The sequence below is a fragment of the Equus przewalskii genome, chromosome 23, assembly GCF_037783145.1.
Source record: "Equus przewalskii isolate Varuska chromosome 23, EquPr2, whole genome shotgun sequence".
Taxonomy (NCBI): Eukaryota; Metazoa; Chordata; class Mammalia; order Perissodactyla; family Equidae; genus Equus; species Equus przewalskii.
The window spans coordinates 12239858-12262110 of record NC_091853.1 but is presented as its reverse complement, the minus strand read 5'-3'; the positions used below and the strand labels follow the sequence as shown (position 1 = coordinate 12262110).

The 22253-nt window shown below is 34.9% G+C and overlaps 1 protein-coding gene across 12 annotated transcripts in view; it reads right to left on the bottom strand.

The window, feature by feature from the left end:
- Positions 1 to 22253, bottom strand: part of RASAL2 (RAS protein activator like 2) — a 366259-nt gene that overhangs the window by 230998 nt on the left and 113008 nt on the right. For 6 of the 12 annotated variants that reach the window (XM_070591615.1, XM_070591619.1, XM_070591616.1 and 3 more), the window contains exon 1: positions 13946 to 21563. The exons of 4 other annotated variants lie outside the window; for them this stretch is intronic. In XM_070591615.1, the coding sequence (XP_070447716.1) occupies positions 13946 to 14543 (598 nt within the window). In that variant the 5' untranslated portion in view covers positions 14544 to 21563. Of the gene's footprint in view, positions 1 to 13945; positions 21564 to 22253 lie in introns of those variants that run through there. 2 more of the 12 variants (XM_070591631.1, XM_070591632.1) reach the window with 2 other exon arrangements.

Genomic DNA, 22253 nt, shown 5'->3' with positions numbered 1-22253 from the left:
TCTATAATCATAAAAGGTGAGTGGCTCTGCTAATAAACTCTGGCTAGCCTGGAATAACATGGCCAGATGTGCCACAGTCGGGGTGCTAGTCTTGACACTCTCATTACACTCACACTACATGCTCCACCTGAGTGATTTCATCCACTCCTGTGGCTTCAACATCCATGTGCTGATGACTCCCCAATATATATCTTCATATGGGAACTAATCCCTGTTCTTGAACCCTTGCCACTCTATTCCTCAATACTCATTGGATGGATGTTCCCAAAATCTTGAAAACCTCTCAACAACCATACTCTCAAAGAGGGCCACAAAATGGAGGAGTAAGAAGAAAGGCTTGGAGTCAGAGAGACCTAGGACCTATCATTTACTAGCTGGGTAGTTTTAGGGAAGGAAATGAATGAACCTTTCTGAACCTCTACTTCCTTACTTTTAAAATGAGAATGACTCAAGGGGCTGGCCCAGTGCTGTAGTGGTTAAGTTCACATGCTCTGCTTCAGTGTGTAGGATTTGCAGGTTCGGGTCCCAGGTGCGGACCTGGCACTGCTCGTTAAGCCAGACTGTGGAGGCATCCCACATAAAATAGAGGAAGACTGGCAATAGATGTTAGCTCAGGGCCAATCTTCCTCACCAAAAAAAGAGAAAAAAACCAGAGAGAGAATAACTTGAGAGGTAACAGCAGCATCATGGCAGAGTAAGTTCTTCCCTTACACCCTCCCCACTAAGATACAATGAAAAGAACGTTCACAAAACAATGGAGGATATTCACACAACATAAAAGACGTCTGAGAGGCCCATGTAGCCATATATCTGAACACGGAAGTGCTGGACGCCCCCAGGAGGAAGCGGAAGGAGGTAAGGGGATTGCCTATCCTTCCCCAGGAGCGACCTAGGGCACAGGACCACATGCAGCTCTGAGAAACGAGGAGGGAGGGGCAGCTCTCCATGGGAACACCTTTACTCTGTAAGGTCCCTCACAGCCCATGGGAAAGCTCCACACAGAGGGAGCTAAGATATTGTGGGGGTGTCTTCATCAAGCCAGCACTCCAGGAGGGCAGATAGCAAGGGCAGAGCAAGAACACCCCTGAGATTGCACACGTCAAAGAAAGTGCCTGTCTCCCCACTCAGCACACCAGTCGGCCAGAGCAAAGGTATCCCTCCACCAGAGTGCCCATGCATACATTAGTAAAGCAGCAGCTGCAAGTGGGCAACTGCAGACAGGCCCTGTCAGCATAGATTCCAAAGGACAGGCACAGACGCCTGGGATCACAGTGGGCTCAGGATACACAGCTCCTGATCCCCAACAGTGGTGAGAGGTGGAATCTGTGACCAACACTACCAATATGCAAAGGCACAAATCCACCCCATCAAATAGTATGAAGAAGTATCTTAATACTCCAGACAAGAAGAAAAATGACAAGCACCCAGAAATCAATCCTGAAGCCACAGAAATTTACAATCTAAACGACAGAGAATCCAAAAGAGATATCATTAAAAAAAACAACTCAATGAGTTACCAAAAAGATTCAGATACACAGTTCAATGAAATCAGGAATAAAATTAATGAACAGAGGGAATTTTTCACAAAAGAGATTGAAACTATAAAGAAAAAACAATCAGAAATGTTGCAGACAGAAAACACAACAAATGAGATACAGAAAAGTTTGGAGTCCTTGAATAACAGAGCTGATATTAGGAGGATAAAAATATGGAAATGCCTCAAATGGAGGAGTAAAGAGAACTAAGACTAAAAAGAAATAAAGAAATTCTCCAAGAAATATCCAACTCAATTAGGAAATGCAACATAACAATTATAGGTATTCAAGAGGGAGAAGACGAGGAGAAAAGTGCAGAAAACTTGTTCAAAGAAATAATAGCTCAGAACTTCCCAAACCTTGGGAAGGAGCTGAAATTACAAGTGAAAGAAGCTGAAAGAACTCCTAACTACATCAATGTAAAAAAAAAAATCCTTCTCCAAGACATATAGTAGTAAAACCGGCAAAAGTCAATGACAAAGAAAAAATATTAAGGGCAGCAAAGCAGAAGAAAATAACTTACAAAGGAACCCCTATCAAGCTTTCAGCAGATTTCTCAGCAGAAAGCTTACAGGCTAGAAGAGAGTGGAATGATATATTCAAAATTATGAAAAACAAAAACTTTCAGTCAAGAATACTCCATCCAGCAAAAATATCCTTCAGATATGGTGGAGAAATAAAAACTTTCCCAGACAAAGAAAAGTTGAAGGAGTTCATTGCCACAAGAGCCCGTCTACAGAAATAATCAAGAAGGCCCTCATACCTGAAAGAAATAGGAGTTTACCAAGCCTCAAGCAAGCAGATAAACCAGACAAAATCAGAAAATTGCACCTGTCAGAACAGGTTAGCAAACACTTAATTATAACATTAAAGATAAAGGGAAGGAAAACATCAAGAATACCTACAATCTCGTCATTTTAACCACAAACTCACAACACAAAATGGAGTAAGTTGTGATAACAATAAATTAGAAGAGGAAGAGAAAAGGGATGCAATCAGCTCAGACTAAGGAAATAAGAGGCTATCAGAAAACGGACTATATCATCCATGAGATTTTTATACAAACCTCATGGTAACCATTAAACAAAAACTCAGAACAGAAGCACAAATGATAAATAAAGAGTAAACTAAAACGAGAATAACTCTAACTACTTCACAGGATTATTCAGAGGATTAAACCAGATAAATGCATATAAAGTGCCCAGAGGTTGAAAAAACCAAGCAAATAGAAATTACTTAAACACACATTCACTCCCTTCTCCTTTGGACTTGCTCCACTTCTTTATTCTCAAACTTGTTAAAGGTGTCACCATTTTCCAAATCTATAAACCTGGTTATCATTGGTTACTATTTGCCTTCTGCATTATTCTTCAAATTTTATCAGTCTACTTCAGAAATGTCTTTTTATTTGAGTCTCTACTCTCATTATTATCAACACTTCTTTAATTTAGGCTTTTATCATGTCTCACTTAAACTCTGGCACAATTTAATTTTATTTCCCCCATCATCAGTCTATTATGCATGCTAACATAAAATTATTTTTCTAAAGAACAAAGCTTATCTTCTACTTTAAAATCTCTATTACCTTTGAAATCCAAAAACTTTGGCTTGGTACTCAACATAGAACTCTTCAAACACTGACTTTCCACCTTCCTTTCAGTCATATCCACTCATATTTCCATTCTCTACATTTTTTACTTTGTCAACATCTCACCACTCCCTAGATGTACTCCTGGCCTTCACATTGTTCCCTCTGTCTAAAATATCCCTAACTCCTTTCCTTAACTTGGGAGACTTTTATTAACCCAAATCTATTTCAAATGACATCTTGCGAGGGACTGTTTCATCTGTTTACACATCTGCCTCCTCACTACATTGTAAACTAGTAGAGCATGGATAATGGGCTCTGTTCATTTTTGTATCATCCTTGGTGGCTGGTGACGAAGAAAAAATGAAGGGAGTCAATAAGTAAGGAAAGATACAGATCCAGTTACATTAAGAAATGAGAACCCAAGATAAAAAGTCACAGGTTAATTTTTGCTCCAGGGTAAATGCCAGAGATGCCTAGTGTTTGGTGCAAGTCACACCATAAAGTTTCAACCATTTAAACAGACAATCACAATATTTAAAACCAAATCCTTTCTGGGTTTCTTTCGCTTTGCTTTTTAAGACTTTACTGGAAAACCATAAGCAGTCAAAACCAAGGAATTACTAATCTTTATAGGCTTAAGGAGTAAAATACTGATCCAGTTGCAACATACATCAAAAAATATGACTTGGATGACTAGGCAAGTTTTAGAGTGCTTATGGAGAATTCTACTAGTTTTTTAGCCTAGGCCCTAAAATTAGAATCTCTGATTTTGGAAACTGAGATTAACAGCAAATTCTAAAGCTGAGAGACAGGCACAAGTTTATGGTATCATACCCCTAAGTAAACCACCAGATTATATACCTACCACAAGATAAATTCTCTTCTAGGTTAGGGGCGGCTTAGCACTCAAGACTATTAGGCGTAGTCTAGGAAAACTACTAAACGGTTAGTGTCACCATTTACTAACACTGACTACATGGAGTCAAATCCTTTGCACTTAATATCTCAATAAAGAACATCTTCTGGGGGCCAACCCAGTGGTGTAGTGGTTAAGTTTGCACACTCTGCTCTGGCAGCCAGCAGTTTGCAGTTCTGGATCCCAAGCGCAGACCTAGAAACCACTCTTCAAGGCATGTTTTGGTGGCATCCCACATACAAAAAACAGAGGAAGACTGCCACAGATGTTAGCCCCGAGTCAATCTTCCTCACCAAAAAAAAAGGGAGGGGGGGAGGATGTCTTCTGGTTATCTGAGGGTTTGGTGATCAATGGCTCTCCAACTCAAATATCTAGAAGATTAGCATGAGAGCCAGTAGAAGGTGGGATAACAGCTGAATAGTCTTTCAGGAAAATGAACCAGGAAAATGAATAAATTGGCTATGAAATTTTATTCCTTAGGATACTGGCTCCTCTAACTTATTTATTGATTTACTGACTCAGTGAATTTAAGTTAAATTACTTTGTTTTAGATAAGAAAATCAAACCAGTTGGTTATTTGTTAAGAAAAGTCTTTGCATATAAAGCACATATTTTTTTCATTTTATTTGTCAGATTGCTCAGAGATTGCATAACCACATGGAAAGAGTGAAATCTGATATTTGAGCATGAGACAAAAAGGACAAAAAAATTTTACTTTCAAGAATATTTGGAGCCTTTGATATAAATTCAACAAGGGAAGCAAACTAAGATATTCAAATAAGTTTTTCTATTGATTATACCTAATAACTTGAATTTTATATTAACTTGATTTACTTAAATATAGGGCAAAAATAAATACAAATTTTATTAACAGTGGATATATTTTACTTAGCACATACATAACCAAACTGAAAATCCAGGTGAAAATAATTTAAAAAGATAAAGTACTAAAATGAACACGAAAGACAAAAAGTTATTAATAACAGTGAATGCAAAATTTTAAATCATCTTAAAAAATATATCACCGAATAATCAAGGTCCCATGAATGAATTTACAGAGATAATTTCCAACGTGTTATTTATATTATTCTAAAATTCAAAAGAGGCTTATATTTTATTCAATGGGCTAAAAACTAATACATAGTTTTGATCTCAAAATCATTAGATAACAGGATCCAAAAACATTACCGTGTAATCTCAGAGGCAAAAACATAGTAGTTACACATGATTTACCCAAAAAAAAAGATCCTAACAGAAAGTGTTAGCATACCTCAGCAAAAACTACCTTAAAATAATTATCTACCATACACAGGTTATCCCAGACATTCAATACTAGTAAAATAATAGGAAAAAGAATGATAAAAAATATCCCTCAATAGACGCCAAGAAGGTATTTAATACAACTCAGTATTCAACTTTGATTTCCTAAAATATTAAATACAAAATTTCTTAATGTGAGAAAAAGCATATTTACATCTAGAGTCAAAATCCTATTTTCTGTAATAATGCTGGTTATTAACTCTAAAGATTTAAACAAAAATAGGAGTTACCAATGGTACGTTGCTAAAAGTTCAGCAACTGCCTGTCCTGAAATACCACCACCCACCACCACCACCTCCATCCTTGGGTGTATAAATAGTCTCACCAGAGTTAATTTGAAGCTATCAATGCAATGTCACTAAATGGGGATTGGAAATAGGTGCACAAAAGTGGCTTCTGCAAGCCGGCTCCAGCACACCACCGGGTATTAACTTCCATTGAGCTCTTACTACTGGAAAGCACTGCGCTATGGACTTTACACATCCCATTTCATTTAATCCTCACAACAACCTACAAACGAGGAAACTGAGGATTAGAGAGAAAAAGTAACCTGCCCAAGGTCACATTACTAATAAATGGTAGAGCCAGGATTTAAAAATATTTTTAATCATTTTAATTATCATTCTTCATTCATGACCCGTTGTTATTAATGGGTCATGCAAGGCCTGATTTTTAAATTAACTGACTCATCCATTCATCTACTTATTTGTACTACAATAAATACCACTAAAACTATGTTTCAACCCCTGAGAAAAAACAATGCCAGTAACTTACATCAACCTACAAGCTTCTTCCCTTTTTGTCTCCTTAGTTCTCCACAGCAAAGGTAAATCCTAAAGTTGGTGTTAATCACTCTCTTTAAAGCCAGGTTTAAACCCTAAATATCTCTGAAGAAAGCCTCAGATTCTTAATGACTACATTATGTTGCTTTTTTTTTTTTAAAGATTTTATTTTTATTTTTTTCCTTTTTCTCCCCAAAGCCCCCCAGTACATAGTTGTATATGCTTCGTTGTGGGTCCTTCAAGTTGTGGCATGTGGGACGCCGCCTCAGCGTGGTTTGATGAGCAGTGCCATGTCGGCGCCCTGGATTCGAACCAACGAAACACTGGGCTGCCTGCAACGGAGCGCGCGAACTGAACCACTCGGCCACGGGGCCAGCCCCCTACATTATGTTGCTTTTTAATAATCTTTCAATGTAGGTATTATCCTTATTTTAAATAAGAGGAAAGTAAGGCTCAGAGAGGTCAAACATAACTCACCAAGAATTACATGGCAAACGATTACATAGACAGAGTTTGAAAACAGGCCTTTACCGTCTCTAAAGACTGATCTCTTTCCACTAAAATATTCTGCTTCTAAAATAAGGAAAGCTGATTTTAAATATCAGATAATCAGTAATTAACTAGAGCTCACTACAAAAATCAACATATTTCTTTATCACCTTTAAAATTAATTGTAAAATATGCAATAAAAACAGAGCCAAATCACAAGTATAATAAAATATTTGAAGGTTAATTTTTTTTATTAAAAACATTTGCAAAATCCTAATGGAAAAATTAAGTCATGAACAAATGGAGTGTACACATGCACACACAGTGTTCTTGGTTGGGGAGACTACACAGTGTAAAAAATTGCAATAGTTCTTCTATTAATTAAACAGTGAATAAATAAGAAGCTAAAGTAAAGTATTCCCAGAATTTGAGAACACATTTAGATAATATCACGTAGACAAAACTGGTTATTTTAAGAAATGATTTATAAATGTACAATTAAGATTGGAACATTTATTATGTCTACTCCAAGATTCCAAGGAGATTCAGGGTGTATCCTCACGAACAGATGGCTTTATTTTAAAGCTACCATTAATTGAGCCCTTACTATGAGTTAGGTAAAGCACTTGACACATTTAATCGTTATAACAACCCCATGACATCTATATTACCAGCTCTATTTTCTTGTAAAGAAAACGGAGGATCAGATAGGTTATGTCTACTTCATAGCTAAAGAGGGAGAGTCAGAATTTAACCCCAGATCTGTCTAACTCCAACATAAGGACTAAGCAGTATCATACTACATAACTATCCTGTTTTGTATCTGAAATTAAAATTAGAAATTTTAATTAACTTAATTAAAATTAAAATTAAAACCCTTAGTTTGGCAACTAAGGATTATGGCCTGTTTTAATGGTCTTCCTTATATTTTTGTCTTTGATAAAATTTATAAAGTGATATTTTTTTTTTACTTTTATAACTGGAGAAAGGGCTATTTCATTTTGTGGGGAAAAAAACATTGCTTTCAGAAATAGTAAAATCTGTGAAGTAAGAGATCGAAGCAACATTTTAAAACAGACATAGAGACATTCAGAATTATTTTAAACATATAGTGAATCCATGTAGAAAGGAATAATTTGGTACAACTCTTATAAACATTGTTAATAATTTACTTAGTTCTATATCTCATACCATACAACTAAATCAATTCCAGAAAGAATATAATTAAGCATTTACAAAATTTTTTTAAATAATGAAATATAAGAATATATTTCTACTAAATGTTAAATTTTCTAAATAAGGAAGAAATGAAAAGAGACCCGAAACCTGCTTTATAAGGTTGAATAGTTCTTTTAAACTGCTCAAATTTTATTTGAAAACAAGAATATTTGGGATAATGTAAATAATTTTAAAACCTACAATGTAAAATAAATGAAAATAAACAAATGAAATATTGCCACATATACTTAGATTCCATTTAATAAATAATCAAAGTAAGAGATTCTACTTGAAAAATGATCAAATATTATATTACGAATATAAACCATTTTATGAGAAAAACGTGCCACTTCACTAACAAATAAGATAAAAATATAATAGTAATATTATATACCCATTAAACTTATAATCATAAAGCTTTTATTAACTAAGCATCTAACATGATCTAGGCATCTTACTTCATTTACTATTTATACCAACCCTACAAAATAGTTATTATCATCCCACATTTTATTGATGAGAAAATGGAGGCTCAGAAAAGTTATAGGAAATTTTCTCAGGCATGTAACTACACAACAGCATGGGTAAAAATTCAAACCCATTTGTCTACAAAGATCTTTTCCTTTACCTCACTCCATGCTATGAGTAAAACATAAAACAAAAAAACAAACAAAAAACCCCTGGGGCCACCGGTGGCATAGAAGTTAAGTTCATGTGCTCTGCTTCAGCTGGTTTCGATCCTGGGCATGGATGGACCCACGCACTGCTTATCAAGCCATGCTGTGGCAAGCATCCCACATATAAAGTAGAGGAAGATGGGCATGGATGTTAGCTCAGGGCCAATCTTCTTCAGCAAAAAAGAAGATTGGTAGAGGATGTTAGCTCAGGGCTAATCCCTCTCAAAAAAAAAACCAAAAAAAACACCCAGAATGCTTAAGTCCAAATTTGGTAAGGTCATGGGGGAAAACTGTACTCAAATTGTTACAGATGTTATTAACCTGTTATATCTTTCTATTGGAAAATCTTACAATATATAATGAGCTACAAGACAGTCACATTCCAAGGTATAATTACTCCTGTAGATCCCAAAGAAATAAGCCAACAGGAAAAAAAGAAAAAAAGATTTCCAGAAGTAGAAACTGTAATGAAAAAAAACTATAAACACTCTAAATGTCTAGTAGAGCCTACTTCAACATTTCAATATAATAGATTACCAGACAGTCCAACATCCTTGACATTGTTATTACTGGTCAATAGATGGGAATGTATACGAAATAGTCTTAAATGAAAAAAAGGAAGACAACTTAGCACATATTTTATACTGAATATATCTATTTTAAATATATACATATATAATGAGAAAATAAGACAAATTTAAAGTGATACAGCCTATTTTTCTTCTTCCTTATAAAGCCACTTCATAAGGAAATTTTTTTAAGGTTTGAGCATATATATGACTACATCATGTAACACTTTTCAATTTATGCTAATATATTTCATTAATGATCTCATAATTGTTGAAACCTTTGTTCCCTAGTGTTGTAGACTGAATTGTGTCTCCCTGAAGTTCATATGTTGAAGCCCTGACCCTCGATGTAGCTGTATTTGGACATAGGACCTTTAAGGAGGTAATTAAGTAAATGAGGTCATAAAGGTGAGGTCCTAATTCAATAGGACTGGTGTCCTTATAAGAAGAGGAGGAGACACTAGAGGCATGGGTGCATCTGTGTGCAGAGGAAAGGCCAAGTCAAAATACAACAAAAAGATGGCCCCATCTGCAAGCTGAGGGAACCTCAGGAGAAAGCAATCCCGCTTCTACCTTGATCTTAGACTTCCAGATAGTGAGAACGTCAGATCACTCCAGAATGGTGAGAAAACAAATTTCTGTTTTTCAAGCCACCTAGTCTGTTTTTATTTTATTTTGGCAGTCCTAGTAGACTAATACATCCAGAATACATTTATTTAAAGTGAAAGAATTATATTAATATGTTGAATAATTTCAAATATAATAGAAGTATATGTAAATAGCTTAAAGTTCACTGCCTAAATTTTTAAAAACTTACCTTCAAAGTCGCTTAACAATAGACAACATAAATATCATAAGTGGCAAAATATCTAATGAATAACTGCAGGACAGCTTAGATGCAAGAGATGGGTAATAAAATGTTAGCTGGTAGGGGTTATGCACGCTGAAATGCAGTGATTCTTAGGAGAAATGGCAGGAAGGGAGCATATCTCTTGGTGTTTTGCAGAGACATCTCTTCTGTTAACTCATTATGATATAATGCAAATAGAAGTTCAATTTATAGAGAAGATCTGTGGCACTATTTAAGTTCTTATAATAACTAGACCTTACTATTTATTATATGTACCTAGTGAATTTAAAGTACTTTTTTTTCCTAATTTACTGATTCCCTAAAATAAGTGAGGAGGCTGCTAGTTACTTAATAATGTGCTGTGCTGCCAGCATCAAGAACAGTGTCTCAGGAACTCAATAAACATCTGTTAAGTTAATGTTCAAGGCCCTTTCTAGTAAGATTTTTATGAAAAAGTTATTAAGAACGGAATGAGAATATTCAAAGAAAATTCTCTAGAAGAAAAAAAAGTTTTCTAATTCTCAAATTAGGAGGTCTTTAAAAACTAACACTGAGAAGAGAGGATATTCTTGTTACCATGACATTATAAAGAGAAAAGATAAATTATAACTAGAAAGGAGAACTACATAGGATATATTTAATTTCCTTTCCTACTTTTTTTTTCTCTACCTACTGACAGAGGAAGAAAAATAATTTAGGAATGAAATTGCCTGCCAGTAATTTCTACTTACTAAGTATTATACACTTTAGATATATACAGTTTATATCCCATGAATGTTTACAATATTTTAGTTTCTTCTAAGTTTCACATATCTAGTAAAGTGGCAACCATGTAGACTGTATGGTATTTTGTTGATTTGATATGCCATAATCTGTTTAGTTACTCCTCTCTTACTGAGTGTTTCAATTTATTTCCACTACTGCAAGCATGTTGACTCCATGGTTAGACATGGGCCCAAAGCAGCTGGAATTACTTTTAGCTATAAGAAGCACAAGTTTTATCTTTTATACAGTATCATTTGACCTACATATTGTATCAGATGAAAAAATACAGAATACTAGTGAAGTTTGTGAGCTTCTCCCTTTTAAATTGGTTAGGAATCTTGAATATGGTAAATTTCATTGCTTTAAGCACAAGAGTAATTGTATTCAGCTCTCATACAAGAAATTATTACTTGTTTATGCTCAGAACATGCACATGCTCAGAAGAAGTTTGGGTTCACAGAATTTAAGACTAGAACATTACAATTTATTTACATTTGTGAATTATAAGAAACTCAGAAATCAGATATCCTCGGCCCAGCTGGTGGCATAGTGGTTAAGTTCCCGCACTCTGCCTTAGCAGCCCAGGGTTCCCAGGTTTGGATCCCCGGCATGGACCTATGCACCAATCGTCAAGCCATGCTGTAGGTGGCATTCCACATACAAAATGGAGGAAGATGGGCACCGATGTTAGTTCGGGGCTAAGCTTCCTCAGCAAAAAGAGGAAGACTGGTAACAGATGTTAGCCCAGGGCCAATCTTCCTCACCAAAAATAAATAAATAAATAAATGAAAATCAGATATCCTCTTTCTTCTATTTTTTTAAAAAACTATCTATGCAAGTTCACTTTCTTAATAGAAACAATATCTAATATATACTGAACAACTGCTATGTGCCAAACACTGTCTTCAATGCTTTAAATACATGTGTTATTTAATGCCTCTCACATCTGGCAGTTCATAATGAAGAAGAAAAGTAACAAACACTAGTGGGTTTCAAACTAAGAAATATATTGACTTTCTTAACACAGTCTGAAAGCCATCTATGTTCTAATGATTCTGTACCTTGCCACAATACTGTAATAGCAACTCTGATATCAACACTTTTTATTCACATAGCACTTGTGAATAAATGTTATGTAAATTATAGCATTTTCAAATTTCATTTATCACTTGTGAGGAAGGAATTAATATTCCACAAAAGGGTAAAGAGAAATTCAGAGATTAAATTTCACAAATGGTAACTGGCACAGAGGGAATTAGAATTCTAGTCTCTTAGGCCAATCATATTCTTTCCCTTGTGAGCAATGAGAAACGAAGAAAGATTCACAACCGCAGAAGGTTAGAAAACCACAGACACAGACTGGGTGCTGGGGAGAAGCTACTGCCCAAAAAGAAAAGAAGATCTCTTGACAAGAACTAGCTCCAATCTTTGTATTGAACAGTACATTTCAGTCTTAAGAGCTCGACTCTCCACTAGTGAAAGCACTCAGGAGATACCACAGTAACTGTTTAATACAAATTGCTCATCTCACTGGTAGGAATACTATGTACTGTTTTTTAATTATTGGCTTGAAATGCCTTATAATAGCACTTTAAACTCTGTATATGCTTCCACATGCACAATTATTCTATAATTAGATTGGATATTAGGAAGTAATAAATACAGAATATTTGATATCTCCTTAAGCAGACCATAAACGTGCAAAAAGCAGGAACACATTCTCAGAGCAACTCACACATAGTAGGCAGTCAACAGCTTGGCATTTTTGTTAAAAACTGAAAGCTAACTATAAAAGTCCAAAAACGTTTGTAAATATAAACATTTTTAAAACCCCTATAGGCTTCTTTTATTAAATGCACACGTTAACCACTGAGAAGCATTAATTCTAAGAATTTATCTTAAATTCATAATTTCCTTTGATGCTCCTTTGTATCATCCTATGATCACCTGACAAGGAAATACTAGTATCCAAGGAAATGTAACAACCTAGTCTTTCAAAAATGTTAATAGAGGCACATCAAGAAAGATTGTACTCTTAGCAATTATCTATAATCCAAGGGTAAGAAGAAAATATACACACATATAGTACCAAAACTCACTAAGCAAAACAAAATTTAGAAAGGACAGTGTTTAGGAGAATTACTGAATTATGGGCATACACGTATTTGGTAAATTACTTAATATTTCACTGACATATCACCCTTTTGCGTTCTCCAACTTTATTTTAAAAGGAATTAAATTGTACTCTGATTACAAAATTCTTCAACAATTCCTACAATTTTAGCAAAAGTTTAAACTTCTGCTGATACGGTCAAGCTCATAACAAAGATAAGCTAAAGTTTTCTGACGGGAAGAGCTTGCCCAAAAATGACCTCAACTGGATGGATGTATCATCAGAGTTTCAGTGTTAAGGTTTGCAAAAACAAACACGTCCTAACACATAATTGAAATAGTTCATCAGATAAGGTCAATCATTTCGAAGGCAATCAGATAAAAATTTAAGAGGTTTTTCTGGTTTTAACAATGCTACCTACCATCTATATAAAACATTTTTTAATTTAAACAAGTCCTAAATAAGGTTTTAAAAAATTCAATGATTCTGTTGTCTCAAATGAATCAAATACAAATTTCTATTTTGTCATCTGAACAAATATTCAAGATTTGCATCTTCCACTTCTATATTCAAATTGCATATGTTTATGACCTAAGCAAATCAAAATTTCACATTATTAAAAGCTATCAATACAATTTTTCTCTAAATAGTTCTAATAATATTTGCTAATTTTTATGAAGACATAACAGTATAAATTCTATTTTTAATTCTCAACTTGTCATGAGGAAATTATTTGATTATTTCTCCCTTTAAATTGCATTTAATTTGCAAAAGCAATTTGCAAATTTGCAAAATTAATTTGCAAAAGATCAATGGGGATAAATAAGGGTAAAAACAAGACAAAAAACTTTTATACAGGCCCCAAAACAGAGTTCAAGAGTATAACCTAATAAAAAAAGTCCTTAATTTAACCAAATCCATTTCTTACAATTACTTAGTATCACTCATTGAAAGAGGGTTTCTAAATAGTGTTCACCACTTTTTAAAAGTTGTAATAATTAAATTTGTTTTATAATGAGCAAATTAATGGTTTAGCTTATTACAAAACACAAAGAATTAAAATTCCAATAGTTATTAAATCTGAGCCATCCCTTCTTTCCCCTTATTCATCACAATATACCTTCTCTTACTGGCTCATTGGTTGATTCTCCTTTTAGACTCAGCATCCTGGAGAAGCCATTGGAAAGAGTAGAGAAAATGCCACGGATGAAATATCCCTCCTGCTCAGACTGCACTGACCTCACTGAAGTCGGCCATGGTCTAACAAATCTAATATCGCAGCGAGGTTCTGGCTCTGAAATAGATCTGGTGAATGGAACCCGAAGTGACTGGGTGTTGACCAGGTTCAGCTTCTCTGTTGATGTTCCAAGGACCTCATTAGCAGAGGAAGAAGCATTATTATCAACCATCTTTGGCAGGACCTCTTGTTGTGGTTCATCCAAGTCTTCTTTACTATTTTGCAATCTCTCCCTTTTGCTCCCTTTCCACCTAAGGCTGGAATGTGTTTGCCACCGATAAGCACCCAGTGGCTTTCCTAGATTAGAAACAGCCTGTTCATTTTTCTTTCTCTTGCTTTTCGCTGGACCACACCATGGATAACTCTTGAAGCTTGTTCCTATCTCTGAATTCGCATAAGCAGGTTCTGACAAAGATCTTCGATAGCTTGGAGGACAAGGTGATGTTTGTCTCTTAAAGATGCTCATCTTCCACGACTCCATTTTTAAACAACTTCTCTAAACTTTAAGTTTCCTCTATTCCGCACGCAGTCTTCACAGTTGAACCACACTTGTCCGTGCAGTCCAAAACATTCAACTGCTTAAGCAGCTTTCTTTGTGTGGCTTTGAACCACAGCAGATGTTGCTGCTTAAGAGTTGGTGTCATGTTATTATCCCATTTTCCCAGATCTCCGAAATTTCAGCAGCACCCAAAAATCTCTTGCCTGAAGCAAATTATCTTCAGAGTACAGCGAAAGTAAAGATTTCCAGAAGATCATCTCGCTTCCTGCAGTAGGTTACATTTCTGTACTAAGTCTTCAGGAAATGATTTATAAAAAAATAAGAAGTGAAATAAAAGTCACACAAAACCCACAAACACCTTTATGAACCAATAGTAGTTAAGTGTTCACCATGCAAATGATAGTGGGTTAAAAACAGATTGTGAAAGTACTCAAGCTGCCATCCACACTTTCCGGAAGAAGAAAAAAAACTTGCCTAAAGCCTGCTCTTTAAGTGACAGCTCTTCAGAATAGTTTTTACAGTCTGCATTTCAGAAATTTAATTTCAAGAAAATCATTGCTATTTATACCACAACTTCTCTCAAAGTTAATATTGTTTTTCAACCAATAGGTAAAGTCATATACTATTTTGTTCAACTAGACACTGCAAAGGAGAAGAAAAAAGGACAAAAGAATGCCAAAATTTAAAGACATTTTTATCGTAAATATACTATGGAGAATTAAAAAGGCATGGATGGATATAAAAGTGAACAGGGATAGAGGATATTTGCTACGAACTACAGCAAAGGAAAAGGAAAGTCTTGAGGCAAGATCTTGTGGCAACTGGAACATAGGAATGTACATACTTAAATGATTTCTAGAAGGGGAAAGTTTGCTTTGTAAATCTAACTGGGATAAGTTGTCTGGAAAAACATTCACTATCTATTTAACCAAAGAAATTCCTTCACTCCTCTTTGTGCTGCTTACAACTTTGAAAAAGAGCTGACTATTTAAAATTTTGTTAAAGCAAGTACCTTATACTGAACCAAGATCATGAATGCCAAGTTTTTGGCTGGTTATTTTTTTTTCAACTGTCTGCTCATAAACTCCTGAAAATAGGGGTTTGAATGGAAAGCCTGACAGAATTAGACCACCAATAAAAGAGCTATAACAGAGCAATCAAATCACATTGCAAGTTGTATAAAAGATGATTTCATCTGGAAAACTAAAAAACTATGCATTTACTTGTAGAATGTGTACAATGAAACCAGTTCTCACACTACGTCTCTCTCTCTCTCTCTTTACCATAGAAATAGTAAATTTAGTAACATACCTAGTCTTTCAAACATATTAAAATGTTCTAGTTATTTCCATTACCATAAAGCAATAATCTCGTTTTCATTTGTTTATATATATAGTCTCTAAATTTATAAATTTCTATATTAAAGAAATGTTGAAGTATTCAGCTTTCTCAAAAGCATATCAAATTAGACTATCTTACAATCCTAAAATTTTCCCTTGTTTACAAAGAAACACTTAGAAATATGAATTCGCACAAAGAGAAAAACAATAAACATTAAACTCTAATCTCTACTTATGGCACATCACACCATCCACAAAAATTAATCTGTGATGGAAAATAAACCTAAATGTGAAATGTAAAACTAGGGGCCGGCCCCATGGCTGAGTGGTCGGGTTCACGGGCTCCGCTTTGGCAGCCCCGGGTTTCACTGGTTTGGATCCTGGGCACAGACATGGCACCACTTGTCAGGCCACGCTGAGGTGGCGTCCCACATGCCATAGCTGGAGGGACTCACAACTAGAGTGTACAGCTATGTATTGGGGGGATTTGGGGAGAAAAAGCAGAAACAAAAAAAAAACGTAAAACTATAAAGCTTGTCAAAGAAACCATACGAAAATTTTTTGTGAACTGAGGGTAGGCAAAGATTCCTTAGAACAAAGAAAGCAATAACTATGACAGGAAAACGTTAATAAATGTGAATTCATAAAAATCAAAAGCTTCTGTTCAACAGAAGACATATTAAGAAAATCAATAAGCAAGCCACAAAATGGGAGAAAACATCCACAAAGCAAACATCTCACAAACAACTTGTACCACAATATATAAAGAACTCCTACAACTTATTAGTAAAAGGAAAAACAACCCAATTTTTAAAAACAGACTTAAGCAAAACCCTTCACAAAGAAAGCTATATGAATGGTCAATAAGCATATGAAAAAAGTACTCAACCTCATTAGTAATTAAAGAAATGCAAATTAAAGCCATAATGAGATATCACATCCACCAGAATGGCTAACATTTAAAGGGCTGATAGCACCAGATGTTGGTGAGAACCTGGAGCAACCAGAAATGTCACAATTGGTAATGGAAGCATAACATGGTACAATTACTATGAAATAAATTCAACAATTTTTTTACAACGTTAAACATACATCTACCCTACAACCCAGCAGTTCCACTGATATGCATTTACTCAAGAAAAATTAAAATATACATATTTGTATGTGAATGTTCACAGCAGCTTTATTTATAATAGCCATAAACTGGAAACAATCCCAATGTCCATCACAGTAGAATAAACAAATTGTGGGTATTTTCATACAATGGTGTACTACTCACCCACAAAAAGAATGAACTACTAATACACAAAATAATGTGGATGAGTATCACAGATATTATGACAGGAAAAGGAACTACGCCCAAAAGGGTACACACTGTATAATTCCATTTCTAGAGAGCTCTAAAACAGGCTAAACTAATCTATAATGGCAAAACAAATCAGAAAAGTAGTTCCCAGTGGTGGAGGGCACTATTAACAAAAAAGGGGCACCAGGAAGCTACCGAGGGTGATAGAAACTTTCTAAGTCTTGATAGAGATGTGAGTTTGGGTATATATATTTGTCCAAACTCATGAAACTGTTTCCTTAAGATTTATGTATTTTGCCATAATTAAATTGCACCTTAACAAACTGTAGGCAATACTGAACTCTAGTTAGTAGATTTGCTTATCCTGTCACAGGTTAGCAATTTTAAAACCACTTCTGTCTATTTGAGGCTTGAGGAAAGGAGAAAATACATCGAAGAGAATGAATAAATGGATGAATAAATAAATACCAATAATAAAATAAACTAACATTATATGCCTTCTGATATGGTGAACTGTGAAGGATACAACACTTGTGTGTTATTCCTGCAAAAAATGCATAACCTAAATCTAATAACAAGCTACCTCAGATAACCTTAAATTAAAAAAGATCTACAAAGTAACTGTGCTCCTTACTTCAAAAATGTCAAGGTCAAGAAAATCAAAGAAAGGCTATGGAGCTATTGCAATTCAAAGAAGACTAAAGTGAGACAATGAAAAGCAAGGCATGATTTTGTATTGGATCCTGAACTGTGGGGGAAAGAATAGCTGTAAAGGACATTATTGACACAATTGACAAAATTTGAATATAGATTATGAATTAGATAATAGAGGTCGGGGTCAGCTCTGTGGCCGAGTAGTTAAGTTCGCGCACTCCGATATGGCGGTCCAGGGTTCAGATCCTGGGCGCGGACATGGCACCACTCCTCAGGCCACATTGAAGCGGCATCCCACATCCCACAACTAGAAGGATGTGCAACTAAGATAGACAACTGTGTACAGGGGGAGTTTGGGGAGATAAAGCAGAAAAAAAAAATAATAATAGAGGCCTATCAATGTGTAATTTCCTGATATTGATAATTTTACTGTGGTTATAAAAGAAAATGTTCTTATTCTTAAGAAATTCACACAGAAGTATTTAGCATATATGCGCATGATGTTTCCAAGGAACTCTCAAATGATTCAAGAAAAAAACTATGCATGTAAAGGTAGATAAAATATGATAAAGCAAACAGGGCAAAATATACATAATTGTTGAATCTAGGTAAAGAATATGTGGGAGTTTCGTATACTCTTGCAAATTTTCTATGGCTTTGAAATTACACCAAAATAATATATTACACAAGTAAGTTTTTAAAAATTTCACAACTACTTCCTTTGGATCTATAATACAGATATTTTTATTACTAATAATGTAATGGCCCCTGTTTCAGAGTATCTTTGGGGCAATATAACAAAATATCTACTTTCACAGGTTTTATGGGAGAGGGAAGTTAATCAAGATCACCCTATTAAAATATCTCAATGGAAAATTAAACTAAGGCTATAACTTTGAGAAAAGTTGAACAATAGGAGTAGGAGCTGGGCCCTATAATCAACACTATGAAATTCAGAGACTCAGTGCTACATGAGAAAATACTTTTACAAACTAAACAGGTACAGTTAGGGGTAAAAATAATTATCGTTGTTTCTAAACTCATCAACTCAATTCTTTTGAGGAACTACCCTAATTCTTCTTACCATAAACTTCTCTATTTGAGGAATATGGAACTGGAAAATATTAAATAACAGAAAAAGATTCAAGCGAAATCAGAAAGCAAAAGAACAACAGACTGAGGAAGTGGCAGTCTCTAACAGGAATCATCAAAGAAATGAAGATTCATCTCAATCACAGCTGACTAAAGTTCAATTTGACAAATGCTTCAAATTATCTTCACTCATTATGAAAGTCTAATATCATTTATGTTAGTTATTTCTCCAAGTTTTATCTCTCATCTGAAATTAAGATGATAACCTCATACTCTTCATTTTCTGAATTTTCTCAAATACATATAAATGAATCTACGAATTTTTAAGAAAATATTCGCAGGACTCATAATTTCTTAAGATTAAAAACAATGACACTAGTATCACTAAATAACTACATTCATTACGAAACCTACTCTAAAAATTGGTAGCTGATTCAAGTGTCAGAACAGGAACATTTCTGCCACCTCAAGTATCAACTAATTACCTTAAAACTTTCTTAATAGTAATTTGTAATATTTAAAGCATAACTCTAAGAATTACTCTGGTTGCTAAGTCAAAAGAAACACCTAGGGGCTGGCCCCATGGCCTAGTAGTTAAGTTCAGCACACTACGTTTCAGTGGCCCAGGTTCACAGGTTTGGATCCTGGGTGCCGTCCTACACCACTTGTCAGCCATGCTGTGGCGGCAATCCATATACAGAACAGAAGATTGGCACAGATGCTAGCTCAAGGTGAATTTTCCTCAAGCAAAACAAAAAAAGAAACATTTGAATTCCCTAAATAAATATGCAAGTACTTATACTGACATAGAGTCATATTTCAAATTGTTATTGAGCACCTACAATGTATCAGGCACTGTATTAGGACTAGAAGAACAACAAAAAACAGGACAGTCACTGTCCCTACCCTCTTGGAACTGCCAGTTGATCAGGAAAGGTTTACATTAGGAAGGGTGTTAGAGAAGTGTATAGTCAGGAGATTTTGACCAAGTCTAAGGAATAAAGGATAGAAGCAATTTCTTCTTGATCTCGAGATTCTACCGTTATAGTCAATTCTGCTATAAGGTGATATGCATTCCCAAAAGTCACTACACTATACAAAATTGCACAATAAAACTGCAGGGCTTATGGGGAAGATGGGGTTGAGAAACAACACTCAGAAACTTCAACAATGTCACAAAAAAAGATAAGAAGCTAATAAAAACTGTAGACCAATTTACACGTTAAATGGTTAAGAAACAACCAAATGCTAAAATAAATATGGCACATTACCTTGAAAAATGCCTGAAGTTTGACTATGGAAGTGAGCGTCAGAAAGGCTGCAGCTTTGTCATTTTCGTGTAGTGGTGGAAGGAGTGTTATCTGAAATCCAAAGTGGATGGGTGTGGCTCGTAATAGATGTGGAGAATTGAGGTAGCTCGTAGTGGACTAAAACGTACGCTTTCTGAGTATTTCCTACATGCATGGTTCACTTGGATACAATTTTCTGTGTTCACCCAGTATTTCTCCGACAAATGGCACATAAGCAAACACAAAATTCAGGTAATGCTCAAATCAATCCCTAACATCAATCTCATGGTACAAATCCTTGTTTTCAAAACAAGCACAATAAAAGAACTGACTGTATTTTCTCTGCTCATCCCTGTAATTGGTATGGTAAAAACCAGGTGAACATCAACAGGAGACCTCACCAGTGACAGGCACAATAAAAGCAGAGGGGAAAATACTCTTAACCTTAGTAAATTCAGCTCTTTAGTTCAAACTTTTTTATTATTTTCTTTTCTTCCTCCTCTCTTTATCAGAGCAGTAAGAACCAAAAGACCCAACTCATGATGTAGGCACGGAGAACCAAGAACAAGATCTGCTTCCAGACCAGTGCTTCTCATGTTGCGATGTGGCTGAATCACCAGGAGATCAACTAAACGTAGACTGTGCTTTAGTACCCGGCGCTGAGGGCCTGAGAGTCTACATTTCTAACAAGCTCCTAGGCAGTACCTGTGCTGGTGATCCAGGAACCAAACTGTGAATAGCAAGCAGTAGATAGATTTTTAAATGAAAAGACTAAAGGAGTTTTCAGTGCTCCCATGGTATTCAGTTAGGTTCACCAAAATACAAAATTGTATTGGGATGTGAGGACGAAGTGAGAACATTTGCCTGAAATACCCTGTGAGAGTGTGTATATATCACACAGAGATTTAGTAGTTATCTTGGTAGTGTGCTGAGAATCAAAGACATAGTAATCTTAGCCAAATCTCTTCCTTGGAGACAGCAAAGACTATATCTACAACATATAAATAAAGCCCAATTAAAAATCCAACAATCTTCCGCACTTTATGAATTGCAGCATTTCTTTAATGGAAGGCAGCAAGGGAGGGGTAATGCTAATGACCATCAACAGGAGAGTAACTAAATAAATCACAGTACATACTTATACAAAAAGAAACTCACATGTATTTAAATGTGCTACAAAGACACAAAAATTTTTTAAGAGTGATTACCTGTGGAAAGTACAACTGAGAAATCACCTTAGATCTTTACAGTTTTAATTTTTAACTGTGAGCATATACTAAATTCATAATAATAAGAAAAAACTTTAAGAGAGAAATTTATGCGGTACGAGGTCCAAGAGAAAAGGGAGAAAAGCAAGATACACTACAAAAAGTAGAGGTTGATGCCACTTTTGTTAAAGATTATCATTAATATGTCAGTATGTACAAGGTAGAATATGCAAAGAGAGACAATGTGTTGTTTTCTTTTAGTTATTTCTTTTTGACAACAATAAAATCTGTTATAACAAGAGATTTTCATTTTTATATTATTAATTTCTGTAATATATGAAATTTTACAATGAGAATGTATGTTTTTATTCCTTTTGAAAGAAGAATACTTTAAGAAATATATATGTATATATATTTAAATCTACCCACAGCAAAAATAAAATCCTTAACATTAACCCACAGAAGAGGAATTAGAGAACAGATAATTGGACAAGTTATCACAGATCAACTTAACCAACTCTTTCATATAATCAAACTAGGCCAGAGAGAAAAGACCTGTCCATAATTACTTAGTTAACAGCAAAAAAACCAAGAACATATATGTATTCTAATTTCCAGTTCAGGATTCCATAATCTGCTTAAATTAGCATTTTCCAAATGATGATCCACAGAACAGAGTTAAGAAATGCAGGCATAAAGAGTATAACTATGACATTAAGTCCAGATATTCTAGTGTTATTTAGTTTAAATGCTAAAATCCTTTCCTTTTTAAAGTTCAAAATAGGATATCAGGTTTTCATCAA